Source organism: Narcine bancroftii, chromosome 1 (assembly GCF_036971445.1).
Source record: "Narcine bancroftii isolate sNarBan1 chromosome 1, sNarBan1.hap1, whole genome shotgun sequence".
Taxonomy (NCBI): domain Eukaryota; kingdom Metazoa; phylum Chordata; class Chondrichthyes; order Torpediniformes; family Narcinidae; genus Narcine; species Narcine bancroftii.
The window spans coordinates 480,853,029-480,868,554 of record NC_091469.1 but is presented as its reverse complement, the minus strand read 5'-3'; the positions used below and the strand labels follow the sequence as shown (position 1 = coordinate 480,868,554).

Sequence of the window (15,526 nt, the reverse complement as noted above, 5' to 3'; positions counted from 1 at the left end):
AATTAACCATTTCATAATGTACATTCGTCACTTTAGTTACAATATCATAACACATAACCTCCCAATTATCTTCCGGAAAAATATAGGTTAAATCTTTTTCCCATTTAAGCCTAGATTTCTCCCATTCTGATTTATCCATGCTATCCTGCAACAATTGGTACATATCTGAAATATAACCTTTCTTAGGTACAGAAGAAATCAAAGACTCAAATTTCATCAACATGGGTAAATTCATCTCTATACCATAATTATCTTTTATGAAAGCTCTGTGTTGATAACACACAAACAGAGAATTTACAGATATATCAAATTTCTCCCTCAATTGAATAAAAGAAAGGAATTGGCCTTCTTCAAAACAGTCCTGTATTATCTTTATGCCCTGAAAATTCCATCTCTTGAAATGATTATTAAACATTGAAAAAGGAATAAGCTGGTTATGATATAACGGGGTTTGAATTGGTAATTTACCCTTTGATCCTAAAACCCTGTTTCTTTTAACCCATATTAACAAATGTTTTAATACCGGCATATCACATTCCCGCAATAAATCCACATTCAATTTAAATATAAACTGAAGTATCGCAACTTCAGATATACAAGCCATTTCCACCTTTGTCTCAACTCAGAGGTTGGTCCACATCCATCAATCTGCTAACAAATTTCAACTGAGCTGCATCATAATAATTTTGAAAGTGAGGTAACTGCAATCCACCTAAAGCATATTTCCACGTAAGTTTATGTAAAGCTACTCAGGCTAATTTTCCTTTCCATAAAAACTCCTGCACTGCCCTATTCAAGTCCTGAAAAAAACCCTTTGAAAGTAAACATGGTATAGACTGAAACAAATATTGAATTTGAGGAAAAATTATAATTTTAACACAATTTACTCGACCAATTAATGTTAACGGCAAATCTTTCCATTTAATCAAATCCATTTTAAATCCTTTTTAATAAAGGGACATAATTCAATTTATATAAAGACTGATAGTCTGCGTTTACTACCACTCCCAAATATTTAATTCTATCTGACCACTTCAATTTTATAATACTTTTATATTCTGAATAATCTCCATCCCCAACTGGCAATATTTCACTCTTATCCCAATTTACTTTATATCCAGATAACTCCCCAAATTTTAACAAACAATCTTGTAAAAATTTCAAAGACTGTTCCGGTTCTGTCAAATATACCAGCAATTGTCCGCAAATAAATTAATGTTATATTCATCCTCCACAATTTTCATTCCTTTAATCTTATCATTCTGTTTTATTGTCTGAGCTAATGGTTCAATAGCCAATGCAAATAAGGCTGGTAACAATGGACAACCTTGTCGAGTCGAACGCGTTAAGGAAATTAATAAGGAAATTTGACCATTTGTTACCACCCTAGCAGTTGTATATAAGGCCTGAACCCAGCCAATAAAATAAGGGCCATAATTAAACTTCTCTAACACCTTAAACAATAAGTTCCACTCGACCCTATCAAAGGCCTTTTCCACATCCAGTGCATTGGGTTGCACATCCAGCAACATTAGGTTGCTGTCTAAATGCATTGACTAATATTATCAATCTAAGAATATTATCAGATGCATTTCTATTTTTAATAAAACCTGTTTGATCTATATATATCAACTGAGGTAAATATTTGGCAAGTCTATTCGCTAACACCTTTGCTATAATTTTATAATCTACATTTAATAAAGAAATAGGTCTTTATGAAGATACTTTCAATGGATCCCTATCTTTCTTAGTAATCACAGTAATTATAGCACTTAAACAAGATTCCAGGAACAATTGATCCTCTGTTACTTGCTGCAACACATCTCCAAATATAGAGAATAAATCCTCATAAAATATAAAATTCAACAGAAAATCCATCATCTCCTGGTGACTTTCTATTTGGCATCTCTTGTATAGCCTCTTTAATCTCAAAATCTGTAAATGGAGCTTCCAATTCTTTAACCTCATCCTCCCCTAAAACAGGTAAGTTTAATTTAGATAAATAGGATTCGATAGAACCAGTGTCCTGCTTTCCCTCAGAAGTATATAATTTTTGATAAAATGAAAAAAACTGATCATTAATTTCCTGAGGAGGGTAAATGGCAATGGAAATGGGAAGAATGGAAAACATGGAAAGAATGGGAAGGAAGTTAAATTGACACAAAATCTTCTTGATATTGAAGATCCAGAGCAATCATTGGGTTGATTATTTTTGTTTCAGTACTTTGTGAAAGTCTGACTTGGGGGGTGGATGACACTGAGACCTTTAGTCATCTGCCACTAGTGGGTTTTACCACACCCAGATTTTTAGGGGGCTACTACTTTTTTAGTAGTTTGTTTTGGGGACTGTTAATTTTTTTTAAAATTTTTATATAGGGGGTAGAATATTAAAGAAATTAGAAGGGGAGCATTAATTTATAGTAGTGGAATTTATTATTAGATTAAGAAATGTCTAATTTGAACTTTTCAACTTTTAATGTTCAGGGTTTGAATAACCCAATTAAGCATAAATGAGTTTTGACTTATATAAGAAAAATGAAAGTTGATATTGCTTTTTTGCAAGAAACACATTTGACTGAAAAAGAACATTTGAAATTAAAGAGAGAGTGGGTTGGCCATGTATTATCTTCTTCTTTTAATTCTAAAGCGAAGGGTGTAGCAATTTTACTTCATAAGAAATTACCGTTTGAATTGGAATCGTTTGAAGGAAATGGTGGGAGGGTTTTGATGGTTAATTGTAAATTTTTTGCTGAATCGTGGACTTCGTTAAATATTTATGCACCTAATGTAGATGATGAATGGTTTATGCCTGAGGCTTTTTTATTGCTTAATCAGGCCAATAATAATATTTTGGTCGGGCGAGATTTTAATTGTGTTTTGAATCCTTTATTGGATAGATCTCCGAAAAGTATAAGGAAATCAAAGACGGCAATACAAATAGGAGCTCTGATGAAGGATTTGAATTTGGTTGATGTTTGGAGGAGAGTAAACTCTACAGAAAAATACTTTTCTTTTAATTCTTCTAGACAAGATTCCTTTTCTGGAATAGTTTTTTTTGTTTCGGCACATCTGCAAGGTAGAGAATTACAGGTTGAGTATAAAAGTCAGATTATATCGGATCATTCTTTGTTTTTTTTTTCCTGTATAGGTTCAGAAGTAGTACAATCGTCTTATAGATGGAGGTTTAATACAATGGTATTGAAGAAACCGGAGTTTATTACTTTTGTAAAGGAGCAGATTACTTTGTTTTTGGCTGAGAATGTCAATTCAGTATGTAGTAATTTTGTATTGTGAGATGCTTTGAAAGCATATTTACGAAGGCAAATTATTAGTTATACTACAAAAGTTAAAAAGCAATATGCAGCGGAAAGCTTAATATTAGAGAAACAAATTGCTGAATTGGAAAAGAAATTTCAGAAAGATGTTACAGAAGACAAAAAGCTGCTTTAATGAAGTTGAAACTATGTTGTAATACTTTACAAACTTATCAGTATGAGCGTCTACTTCATTGATCTAAGCAACGTTATTACGAACTGGGTGAGCGAGCTCATAAGGTATTTGCATGGCAGTTAAAAACAGAACACACATCACAAACTATTAATGCTGTGAAAAAGAATTCAATAGTTACCTATATACATAATTTTTTCTAATGGAATACTCTTATTCGTTTCCATATGCCATTGTTGTATTTTTAGGTTCCCTTCCATTTTCCAGGTTGTCATTATGCATTTTTTTGCTACTGGTAGAGCTATCATAATAAATCTTTGTTGGATTCTATCTAATTTGAGACTTAGTTCATTACCTTTTATATTATTTAAAAGAAAAATTTCTGGGTGTTTAAGTATGTTATTCTTTATAATTTTGCTTAATATCTGACTTAGTTCTTCCCAGAAAGTTTTCACTTTTGAACATGCCCAAATTGCCTGTATTGTTGTTTCAATTTCTTGTTTACAGCAAAAGCATCTATCCGACCTTGTTGGGTCCCACTCTTTTAATTTCTGAAGGGTGATGTATATAGTCTCTTTAACCAATTATATTGTATCATGTGTAACCTTGTATTTATTGTGTTCTTTATAGTTCCTGTACATAGCTCTTCCCATGTTTCATTCTTTATGTTTAAATCTTTTTCCCTGCTTTACCTTGTTTCGTCATCTTCTTTACATTGCAGTTTAATGTACATGTTTGTTATAAATTTTTTTTTACTATCATTGTATCTGTAATTATATATTCATAGCTGCTTCCTTCTGGTAGTCTCAAACTGTTTCCCAGTTTGTCCTTTAAATAAGCTTTCAACTGATGGTATGCAAACATTGTACCGTGTGTTATTCCATGTTTATCCTTCAATTGTCCAAATAGGAATAAATTATTTCCCAAAAAGTAATTTTCTATTCTCTTGATTTCTTTTCTCTCCCATTCTCTAAAAAATAAGTTATCTTTTGTAAAAGGGATTAGTGGATTTTGTGTCAATAGCATTTTTGGTATTTGATAATTTAACTTTTTTCATTCCACGTGTATTCTCTTCCATATTTTAAGTATGTGATGCAGTACTGGTGAATTGTTGTATTGCACCAGCTTTTCATCCCATTTATAAAGTATATGCTCCGGTACCTTTTCTCCTATTTTATCTAGTCCTATCCTAGTCCAATCTGGTTTTTCTCCCGTCTGATAAAAATCTGATAAATACCTTAGCTGTGCTGCTCTGTAATAGTTTTTAAAGTATGGTAACTGTAACCCTCTTTGCTTGTATCACTCTGTTAGTTTATCCAGTGCTACTCTTGATTTTTTTTCCCCTTCCATAAAAACTTCCTTATTATTCTCCTTAGTCCTTGTGGTGCACTGTTAGCCAGAATCAGGCACACACAAGGTAAAGACTGTACAACAGGCTTTATTCCACAAAGACTTCCACAGAGCCAGGCTGGTTGTAGCTGCAGTAACTCTGAGTGAGGTTCGGGAGGCCGGCACAGGCTTATATCCCGGAGGGTGATTGACACCTGACCAGGTGGGGCTTGATCCCTTCGGGCCGACTGATTGACAGCCAACCAGGTGTTGTCTTGTCCCCTTGCACTCCTGCAGGTACAGGTGTTGCCCCCTGCTCGGGTATTGAGGGGGTACCTTGCACAGACCGCATTCATAGGGGGCTTGTACAAGTTCTTGAGAGTGTCCATTGTGCTCATGTATGTGGAGCAGCCTTTGGTTGCCTGGAAGGCGTGGGGACCCAGCTTTGACCGGAGTAGGACCAACCTTTTCCGATCTGAGTCCAGGATGTCGCCTTTGTGTGCCTCAATGATTGCCTCGACTGCGTGCTGCCAGATCTCAAAGCATGTCTGGGCTTCCGGGTGGTGTGGGTCGACTTCAAGGCTCCCTGCACTCAGGAGTTTTTCCATGGCAGCTGTGGGAAAATTTTGTGGATTAAATTGTGGTGCGCTGTTAGCCAGAATCAGATACACACAAGATAAAGACTGTCCAACTGGCTTTAATCCACAAAGACTTCCACAGAGCCAGGCTGGCTGTAGCTTCTGAGTGAGCTTCGGGAGGCCAGTGCAGGCTTATATCCCGGAGGATGATTGACACCCGACTGGGTGGGGCTTGATCCCTTCAGGCTGACTGATTGACAGCTGGCCAGGTGTTGTCCTGTCCCCTTACACTCCTGCAGGTACAGAGGTTGCCCCCTGTAGTAGGCCGCTGGTGTACCACCACAGTCCTACAAATAATTTCTCTGTCAAGGGAATTTGTAATGCCTGAAATAAGTATTGTATCCGTGGAAATACATTCATTTTGATACAGTTCACCCTCCCTATCAACGTAAATGGCAACTCTTTACAATTTTCCAAATCTTCCTGTATTTTCTTTATTAATGGCTGATAATTTAGTTTGTACGAATGATTTAGGTTATTGTCTATCTTGATACCAAGGTAACGTATTACTAGTGATTGTCATTTAAATGGAGATTCTTTTTTGAGTTCTGTATAATCCATATTACTCATTGGCATCACTTCACTTTTATTTGTGTTGACCTTGTACCCAGATATTTGTCCATACTCCTTCAGTTTCATGTATAGTTCTTTTATTGATCTCGCTGGTTCTGTTAAATATACTATGATGTTGTCTGTGAATAGGCTGATTTTGTATTCTTTCTCCTTTATTTTTATCTCTTTTATTTTATTTTCCTTTCTTATCAGCTCCACCAATGGTTCTATTGCCAAGGCAAACAATGAGGGGGACAATGGACATCTCTGCCTAGTTGACCTGCTTGGTTTGAACTGGTGTGATAATTTTGCTAATAGCTCGTTATATATGCCCTAATCCAATTAATATATTTTTCTGGGAGTTTAAATTTCTGTAGCACTCTAAATAAGTAGTTCCACTCTACCCTATCAAGGGCTTTTTCTGCATCTAATGTAACTGCCACTATTGGCCATTTATTCCTTTGTGCTGCATAAATTAAATTAATAAATTGTCTGCTGCTCATCTTTTCTTGACAAATCCAGTTTGGTCTTGCCTTAACAATTTTGGTACACAGTAAGTCAACCTGTTTGCTAATAGTTTTGCTATTATCTTATAATCTTCATTTAGGAAGGATATTGGTCTGTATGACACTGGTGTTAATGGATCCTTCCCCATTTTTGGTATTACTGTAATTATTGCTGTCTTACATGATTCTGGTAAGTTTTGTGTTTCTTCCACCTGTTTCATTACTTCCAGGAGGGGTGGGATCAATAAATCTTTAAATGCTTTATAAATTTCTATTGGAAATCCATCCTTCCCTGTTGTTTTATTGTTTGGTAGTTCTCTTAATATATCCTGTACTTCCTCCATTTCAAAAGGTTTTGTCAATTTGTTTTGGTTCTCTACTTACAGTTGTGGTAATTCGATTTTAGCTAAAAAAAACTAATCTATTTTATCATTCTTTCCTGTATTTTCAGTTTGGTACAGTTGTTTATAAAATCCCTTAAAATTTTCATTGATATCCATTGGGTTGTATGTGATCTGTTTATCATCTTTCCTTGTCGCCAATACGGTTCTTTCAGCTTGCTCTGTTTTAAGTTGCCAGGCCAATATTTTACGAGTTTTTTTTTCCCCAATTCATAATATCTTTGTTTTGTTTTCATTATGTTCTTCTTCACTTTATACGTTTGTAATATTTCGTACTTTAATTTTTTTATCTGCCAATTCTCTCTTTTTCTCCATCTCCTCTCTTTTCACTAATTCCTTTTCTGTAATTGCTATCTCCCTATCCAACTGCTGTACTTCCCAGTTTAATCTTGGTTACATGGCTAATTATCTGTCCTCTAATGAAGACCTTCATTGCATCCCATAGTATGAACTTATCTTTTACAGACTCTGTGTTTATCTCAAAATATGTTTTAATTTCATGTTCAATATATTCCCTAAAGTCCTGTCTTTTTAGCAGTATGGAGTTTAACCTCCATCTCTACGTTTTTGGTGGGACATCCTCTAGCTCTATTGTTAATAGCAGAGGCGAATGATTGGAAAGTAGTCTAGGTTTGTATTCAGTTTTTCTGACTCTCCGTTGGGTCTGGGCCGACAATAAGTACATGTCTATCCTTGAGTATGGCTTGTGCCTACTCGAGTAACAGCATACTCCTTCTTTAATTCCTCTTTGTTCTCTGGGGTCAGCACCCTCAAGTTCAGCTTAATCTTCCCCTCCCCGCCTTCTGGTCCTCCTGTAGGTGACAGGAGGTGCGAAAGCGATAGTGGTCAGAGAAGATGGCCTTCGACACGAAGGTGAGGTCTATGCGGATCTGGCTCGAACCCTCTAATCTTGACCAGGAGAACTGCGGCTGTGCTACACCTGCAGGGTCGCTGTAGGGGTTGCACAGATGTGTGTCCTTTACTGTCTCCATCAGGAATCTGGTGGAGCCGTCTCATCTGCTGTCAGCACAGGTGGATTGTCCAGCCACATCTATGATGCGGATGAAGTCACCAGAACAACCGGTCTGGACATCACCAGCGCGCTGGGAGGTGCTGGATGATGGGCAAGGCGTACACGTTAATCAACTGGAGCGGGGTGTCACGATACTTCTCGGGTTCAGTGGGGCAGGCAGCATCCATGGAGACACATGGTCAGTCAACATCTTGGGTCAAGAGCCTGGATTGCATCTGCAGAGACAAGGTGGGGAGGCAAGGGACCGCGACCCAGGAGGGGACACGACGGCAGGAGTTGGGTGAGGGACAAGGCGGGAGGGGGCAATGTGGCAGGAGTTGGGTGATGGGCGAACCGGGAGGAGGAGCTGCGGGGAGAGTTGGTGGGGAGGGGTCAAGCCAGGGGGGAGGTGCTGAGGCGGGATTTGGCGGAAAGCTAAGCTGGGAGGGGGTGCTGTGGCCGGGTCGAGCCAGGAGGGGGTGCTGCGTTGGCACTGAGCCGGGAAGGGGTGCTGCGGCGGGGCCGAGCCAGGTGGAGGCGCCGTCGCGGGAGTTGAGAGCGGGGCCGAATCAAGCCGGGTGGAGGCGCTGTGGCAGGAGTTGACGGCGGGGCCGAATCAAGCCGGGTGGAGGCGCTGTGGCGGGAGTTGACGGCGGGGCCTAGACGGGAGGGGGCGTGCAGAACCTCGGCGGAGTTTGCAGTCAGAGCTTCTGTTCCCGGGGATCGCGATGGGCGGCTCTCAGAGCACCGACCTCCCCAGCGGAGGCAACGAGGGCTTCCACGTCCACGGGGTGGGTAAGAGCGGCCGAGGCTGTGGAGGGAAGCGGAACCGCCTGCGTGGCAGCGGGCAGAGACTGGGTTCCGGGGAAGGGCCGCCTCTGGGGAAGAGAGCCCTCCCACTCTGGGGAATAGAGCCCCCCTACTGGGGAATAGAGCCCCCCTACTGGGGAATAGAGCTCCCCCTACTGGGAAATAGAGCACCCCCTACTGGGAAATAGAGTTCCCCCTACTGGGGAATAGAGCTCCCCCTACAGGGAAATAGAGCTCCCCCTACTGGGAAATAGAGCACCCCCTACTGGGAAATAGAGCTCCCCCTACTGGGAAATAGAGCTCCCCCTACTGGGAAATAGAGCTCCCCCTACTGGGAAATAGAGCTCCCCCTACTGGGAAATAGAGCTCCCCCTACTGGGAAATAGAGCTCCCCCTACTGGGAAATAGAGCTCCCCCTACTGGGAAATAGAGCTCCCCCTACTGGGAAATAGAGCTCCCCCTACTGGGAAATAGAGTTCCCCTACTGGGAAATAGAGCTCCCCTACTGGGAAATAGAGCTCCCCCTACTGGGAAATAGAGCTCCCCCTACTGGGAAATAGAGCTCCCCCTACTGGGAAATAGAGCTCCCCTCCCCACTCGGTGGAATAGAGTCCCCCTCCACACTCTGGGGAATAGAGCCCCCCTACTGGGGAATAGAGCTCCCCTCCCCACTCGGTGGAATAGAGTCCCCCTCCCCACTCTGGGGAATAGAGCCCCCATACTGGGGAATAGAGCTCCCCTACTGGGAAATAGAGCTCCCCCACTGGGAAATAGAGCTCCCCCTACTGGGAAATAGAGCTCCCCCTACTGGGAAATAGAGCTCCCCCTACTCAGAAATAGAGCTACCCTACCGGGAAATAGAGCTCCCCCTACTGGGAAATAGAGCTCCCCCTACTGGGAAATAGAGCTCCCCCTACTGGGAAATAGAGCTCCCCCTACTGGGAAATAGAGCCCTCCCACTCGGTGGAATAGAGTCCCCCTCCCCACTCTGGGGAATAGAGCCCCCCTACTAGGGAATAGAGCCCCCTACTGGGAAATAGAGCTCCCCCTACTGGGAAATAGAGCCCCCCTACTGGGAAATAGAGCTCCCCCTACTGGGAAATAGAGCCTCCACTCTGGGAAATAGAGCTCCCCCTACTGGGAAATAGAGCTCCCCCTACTGGGAAATAGAGCTCCCCCTACTGGGAAATAGAGCTCCCCCTACTGGGAAATAGAGCTCCCCACTCTGGGAAATAGAGCTCCCCCCACTCTGGGAAATAGAGCACCCCCGACTGGGAAATAGAGCTCCTCCCTAATGGGAAATAGAGCTCCTCCCTAATGGGAAATAGAGCTCCCACTACTGGGAAATAGAGCACCCCCTACTGGGAAATAGAGCTCCCCCTACTGGGAAATAGAGCTCCCCCTACTGGGAAATAGAGTTCCCCCTACTGGGAAATAGAGCTCCCCCTACTGGGAAATAGAGCTCCCCCTACTGGGAAATAGAGCTCCCTTACTGGGAAATAGAGTTCCCCTACTCGGAAATAGAGCTCCCCTACTGGGAAATAGAGCTCCCCTACTGGGAAATAGAGCTCCCCCTACTGGGAAATAGAGCTCCCCCTACTGGGAAATAGAGCTCCCCCTACTGGGAAATAGAGCTCCCCCTACTGGGAAATAGAGCTCCCCTCCCCACTCGGTGGAATAGAGTCCCCCTCCACACTCTGGGGAATAGAGCCCCCCTACTGGGGAATAGAGCTCCCCTCCCCACTCGGTGGAATAGAGTCCCCCTCCACACTCTGGGGAATAGAGCCCCCCTACTGGGGAATAGAGCTCCCCTACTGGGAAATAGAGCTCCCCTACTGGGAAATAGAGCTCCCCCACTGGGAAATAGAGCTCCCCCTACTGGGAAATAGAGCTCCCCCTACTGGGAAATAGTCCCCCTACTGGGAAATAGAGCTCCCCCTACTCAGAAAAGAGCTCCCCTACTGGGAAATAGAGCTCCCCCTACTGGGAAATAGAGCTCCCCCTACTGGGAAATAGAGCTCCCCCTACTGGGAAATAGAGCCCTCCCACTCGGTGGAATAGAGTCCCCCTCCCCACTCTGGGGAATAGAGCCCCCCTACTAGGGAATAGAGCCCCCTACTGGGAAATAGAGCTCCCCCTACTGGGAAATAGAGCCCCCTACTGGGAAATAGAGCTCCCCCTACTGGGAAATAGAGCCCCCTACTGGGAAATAGAGCTCCCCCTACTGGGAAATAGAGCTCCCACTCTGGGATATAGAGCTCCCCCTACTGGGAAATAGAGCTCCCCCTACTGGGAAATAGAGCTCCCCCTACTGGGAAATAGAGCTCCCCCTACTGGGAAATAGAGCTCCCCACTCTGGGAAATAGAGCTCCCCCCACTCTGGGAAATAGAGCACCCCCGACTGGGAAATAGAGCTCCTCCCTAATGGGAAATAGAGCTCCTCCCTAATGGGAAATAGAGCTCCCACTACTGGGAAATAGAGCTCCCCCCTACTGGGAAATAGAGCTCCCCCTACTGGGAAATAGAGCATCCCCCTACTGGGAAATAGAGCCCCCTACTGGGAGAGCTCCCCCAACTGGGAAATAGAGCACCCCCCTACTGGGAAATAGAGCTCCCCCTACTGGGAAATAGAGCTGCCCCCTACTGGGAAATAGTGCTCCCCCCTACTGGGAAATAGAGCTCCCCCTACTGGGAAATAGAGCTTCCCCCCCTACTGGGAAATAGAGCTTCCCCCCTACTGGGAAATAGAGCTTCCCCCCTACTGGGAAATAGAGCTTCCCCCTACTGGGAAATAGAGCTCCCCCCTACTGGGAAATAGAGCCCCCTTTACTGGGAAGGAGCCCCCTTCCTACTGGGAAATAGAGTCCCCCTACCCTTACGGGGTAATAGAGCCCCCCGCCCTTACGGGGGAATAGAGCCCCCCACCCTTACGGGGGAATAGAGCCCCCCCCGCCCTTACGGGGGAATAGAGTCCCCTCTTACTGGGAAATAGAGTCCCCCTTCCCACTCTGGGGAATAGAGCCCCCTCCCTTACTGGGAAATAGAGCCCCTCAACTGGGAAATAGAGCCCCCCCCCCTTACTGGGAATTGGACCCCTGCCACCCCCTCGGGAAAGAGATCCTGCCCCTATTGTGGTGAAAGTTGCCTGGACCCCCTCCCCCGGTGAATGTTGCCTGGACCCCCTCCCCCGGTGAATGTTGCCTGGTTGATGAGGAGAGTTTTGCATTGATGGCTTTATTTCAAAATAAACATTTAATATAGCAAAGCCTGAGCGATGCAGAGGAATGTAGATGTGGCATCTTGTTATGGAAGGTTAAGTCAGATAACTAGCTGAGTACATTAAGTTATGGTCAACTTTTAGAATCCAGAATCAACAATGAAAGAAATCAGATTTTTATTAATTTTTAATTTGGGCTCACAGCAAGGTAATAGGCCATCTTGGCCCACAAGTCCATGCCATCCAGTTTCACCCAATTATCCTACGATTTGAATGGTGGGAGGAAACCAAAGCCCCCGGGGAAAACCCACGCAGACACGAAGAGGACGTACAAACTCCTTTCAGACAGCACGGGGCTCGAACCCTTGTCCCGGTCGCTGGCGCTGTAAAGGGATTGCACTAACTGCTACGGCTCCCCAATGAGCAGTTCAATCAAGGAAAGTCACGTTGCAGTTCAGAAGGAAACTATTTGGCCTATTAGGTGTGCATCATTTCTGTGTGTAAAAGAATAACTAGCTCCATTCTCCTCGTGTATTTCCTCCCTTCCAACAAACAATAATTTCCTCTTAGATACTTAGGCAGCTCTGAATTCCAGATGGTAACGACTAAAGTTTTTCCTCCTTTGCCATCCTCTTTCATTCTCTGAGCCTCTGAATTCTTCATTTCTCCAGCAATTAGAACAGTTGCTCACCACCTTGTCTGTTTGTACCTATGAAATCCCATGGAAACCCCTTCTGTTTCAAGGAGGAGGACAGGTTCTCCAGTCTATCCAAATAATAAAAGTTCCACATCGCTAAAATTATCAGAAATTTTTGCCTCGATTGAGGTGTAACATTCATAATTTGATACAGTGCTCACCACGTGTTTTATAGATTTCAGATTTATTGCCAGAGTACATAAATGACAGCGCATACAGCCTGTGGGCGAGGCAGAGCCACCGCTTATTGGTAGTGGAAAAAGACACGACACAATGTACTCGTGTAAAGAAATCCAACTGACTTTGCGATGCGGGGGGGGGGGGGGGGGGGAATCAATAAAGTGCACAAGTAAGAGTTCTTCAATGAGTCTATGATGGAGTTTGTCGTTGAGGAGTCTGATGGTGGAGGGGTAGCAGCTGTTCCTGAACCTGGTGGGGTGAATCTTGTGGCACCTACACCACTTTCCTGATGGCAGCAGCGAGAACAGCGTGTGCTGGGTGGTGTGGATCCTTGATGATTGCTGCTGCTCTCCGACGGCAGCGTTCCCTGTAGATATTCTTTTTTTTTAAATTTTATTTTTCACACTATAAACCACATTGATCAAGATACATACATTTTTCTTTTCAAATATATACAGTGTCGCCCTGTAGATATTCTTGATGGTGGAGAGGGTTTGCCTGTGATGCCCTGGACTACCTTTTGCAGGGCTTTAAGGTCGGGGAGGGGTGGGTTGGGGGGAGGGGTATCGGTGTCCCCATACCAGACTGAATTGTTTGCCTCCATCGGTAAAGACGAGGGCCCTGAATGCTTTCAGTCCCACTTTCTCAACCTGCCCTGACCTTTCAACAGATAGACCCCACAAATTGCTGGTCTTTTATCCTTTTTTTTAATTGTTACTTACTTTTCTGTTCTTTCAAAATATAACACCTGCTTTCTCAGCATTGTATCTTCTCTGCCGCCTCTCGCTGCATCTTCCAGCAGCCTATCTGTAGCTCCTTTATCGTGTCCTCTCAGTTCATAACCCCTGCAGGTTTTTGTCAGTTTCAGATTGTTGCTGGTACAGGTATGCCCAAGTCCATCTCATTTATACGTTTCATATGAAGAACCTCATACAGACTGCTGTGTCTGGAGATTCAATATGAAGCAGTGATCCTGGTTTAACCCTTTATATACTTCTATTTCACTACCACAGTAAAATCCCTGGTATCTGGCACCTATGGAGATTGGTAGATGCCAGATAGGTACATTTCCCAGTTGCTTGGAACTGCGTGCTGTATGACTGGAGAACTTACGATGAGGCGTGCCAATTCCAGTTTTTCTTACTGGTTGCTTGAATTCCAGATAACAGGAATTTTCCTGTTATTTAGTCAACTTTTTACCCATGATGCTACTGCTTGTGTTCCATGGCCTTGTTTCTTGATTTTAAACATATTATGTGGCACTGTATTAGGTGCTTTTTGGACATCCACATGTATCACATCAACTGCATTTCCATCACCAACCGTGTCAGGTACTTCATGAAAAAAAGCTGTCAAGTTTGACAGCCATTTGCCAGTTCATAACACATCACATGGACAGGCCCTCTGTGCTAAACATGATGCCTACAATAAACTAAAACTCTGTGACTTGTACGTGATACATTTCCCTCTGTTCTCTGCACATTTCTGGAAGCCTCGTAAATGCTTCTACATTATTTGCTTCCAAAAACAAATAAAATTCCAATGGATGAAGGCAATTGGTGGGTTTTCTGAGCTAAGCCGCACATGTGATCTGTCTCACGTGATGAGTTGTGGAAGTAATACCTATGATGGAGGGAAAGATGATGGAAAGGAAGTTGAGTTGATGGATGAACATTTCTCTATGGGGAGGGGTTGTATTGAAGAGAAGAGTTGAGACGGTTGACATATTTGTTCAGCCATTGATTACATTCAAAATAGATTGTCAGGGAAGGGAAGCGGATGTGGTGAGTCTGCAAAGAGATATACCCTATATACTTGTGTAATCGTCATATTTTTTTAGACCACTTTTTCAGGTCAAAAAAGCCAGGAGGGGTGTATGAATTTTGCACAGGTCAAACTGTACTCGTTAAGTACCTGCCTCAGGAGTTTGGATGGCTGGGATTGGGTGGTAAGTCTATGCTTGGGGCGTTGGAAGCTCGGATGAGTCGGCGGCCAGGGCCTGGGATTCTTGGATGGGCAGGGTGAGGGTCCGCCGTCGGGAGCTCCGGGGGACGGGCTGCCAGGGCAAGCGTCCGTGGGCAGGGCATCAGGAGCGTGGATGGGTGGGCACTTGGCGCCAAAATTGGGGAGGGTTCGACATTTACACGGGTCTTACAGAAAACTCAATTTTTGGGCCAAAAAATGGGAATTGACTATTACACAGTAATGATGATTTCACAAGTATGGTAGATGGTTTAAATGAGTGGGCATGGTGTGGCAGATGGAGTACAATGTTGGTAAATGTGAGGTTACAGACTCGCCAAGGCAAATAGCGCCTTTGGAAGACTACACAAAAGAGTCTGGAAAAACAACCAACTGAAAAACCTCACAAAGATAAGCGTATACAGAGCCGTTGTCATACCCACACTCCTGTTCGGCTCCGAATCATGGGTCCTCTACCGGCACCACCTACGGCTCCTAGAACGCTTCCACCAGCGTTGTCTCCGCTCCATCCTCAACATCCATTGGAGCGCTTTCATCCCTAACGTCGAAGTACTCGAGATGGCAGAGGTCGACAGCATCGAGTCCACGCTGCTGAAGATCCAGCTGCGCTGGGTGGGTCACGTCTCCAGAATGGAGGACCATCGCCTTCCCAAGATCGTGTTATATGGCGAGCTCTCCACTGGCCACCGTGACAGAGGTGCACCAAAGAAAAGGTACAAGGACTGCCTAAAGAAATCTCTTGGTGCCTGCCACA

General features: G+C 43.8%; 1 protein-coding gene across 3 annotated transcripts in view; it reads left to right on the top strand.

Moving 5' to 3' along the window:
- Positions 1-8,531: 8,531 nt before the first annotated feature.
- Positions 8,532-15,526, top strand: part of LOC138751917 (Golgi reassembly-stacking protein 1-like) — a 60,134-nt gene continuing 53,139 nt past the window's right edge. For all 3 annotated transcript variants that reach the window (XM_069914871.1, XM_069914872.1, XM_069914870.1), the window contains exon 1: positions 8,532-8,676. In XM_069914871.1, coding sequence (XP_069770972.1) covers positions 8,614-8,676 — 63 coding nt within the window. In that variant the 5' untranslated portion in view covers positions 8,532-8,613. The remainder of the gene's footprint in view (positions 8,677-15,526) is intronic.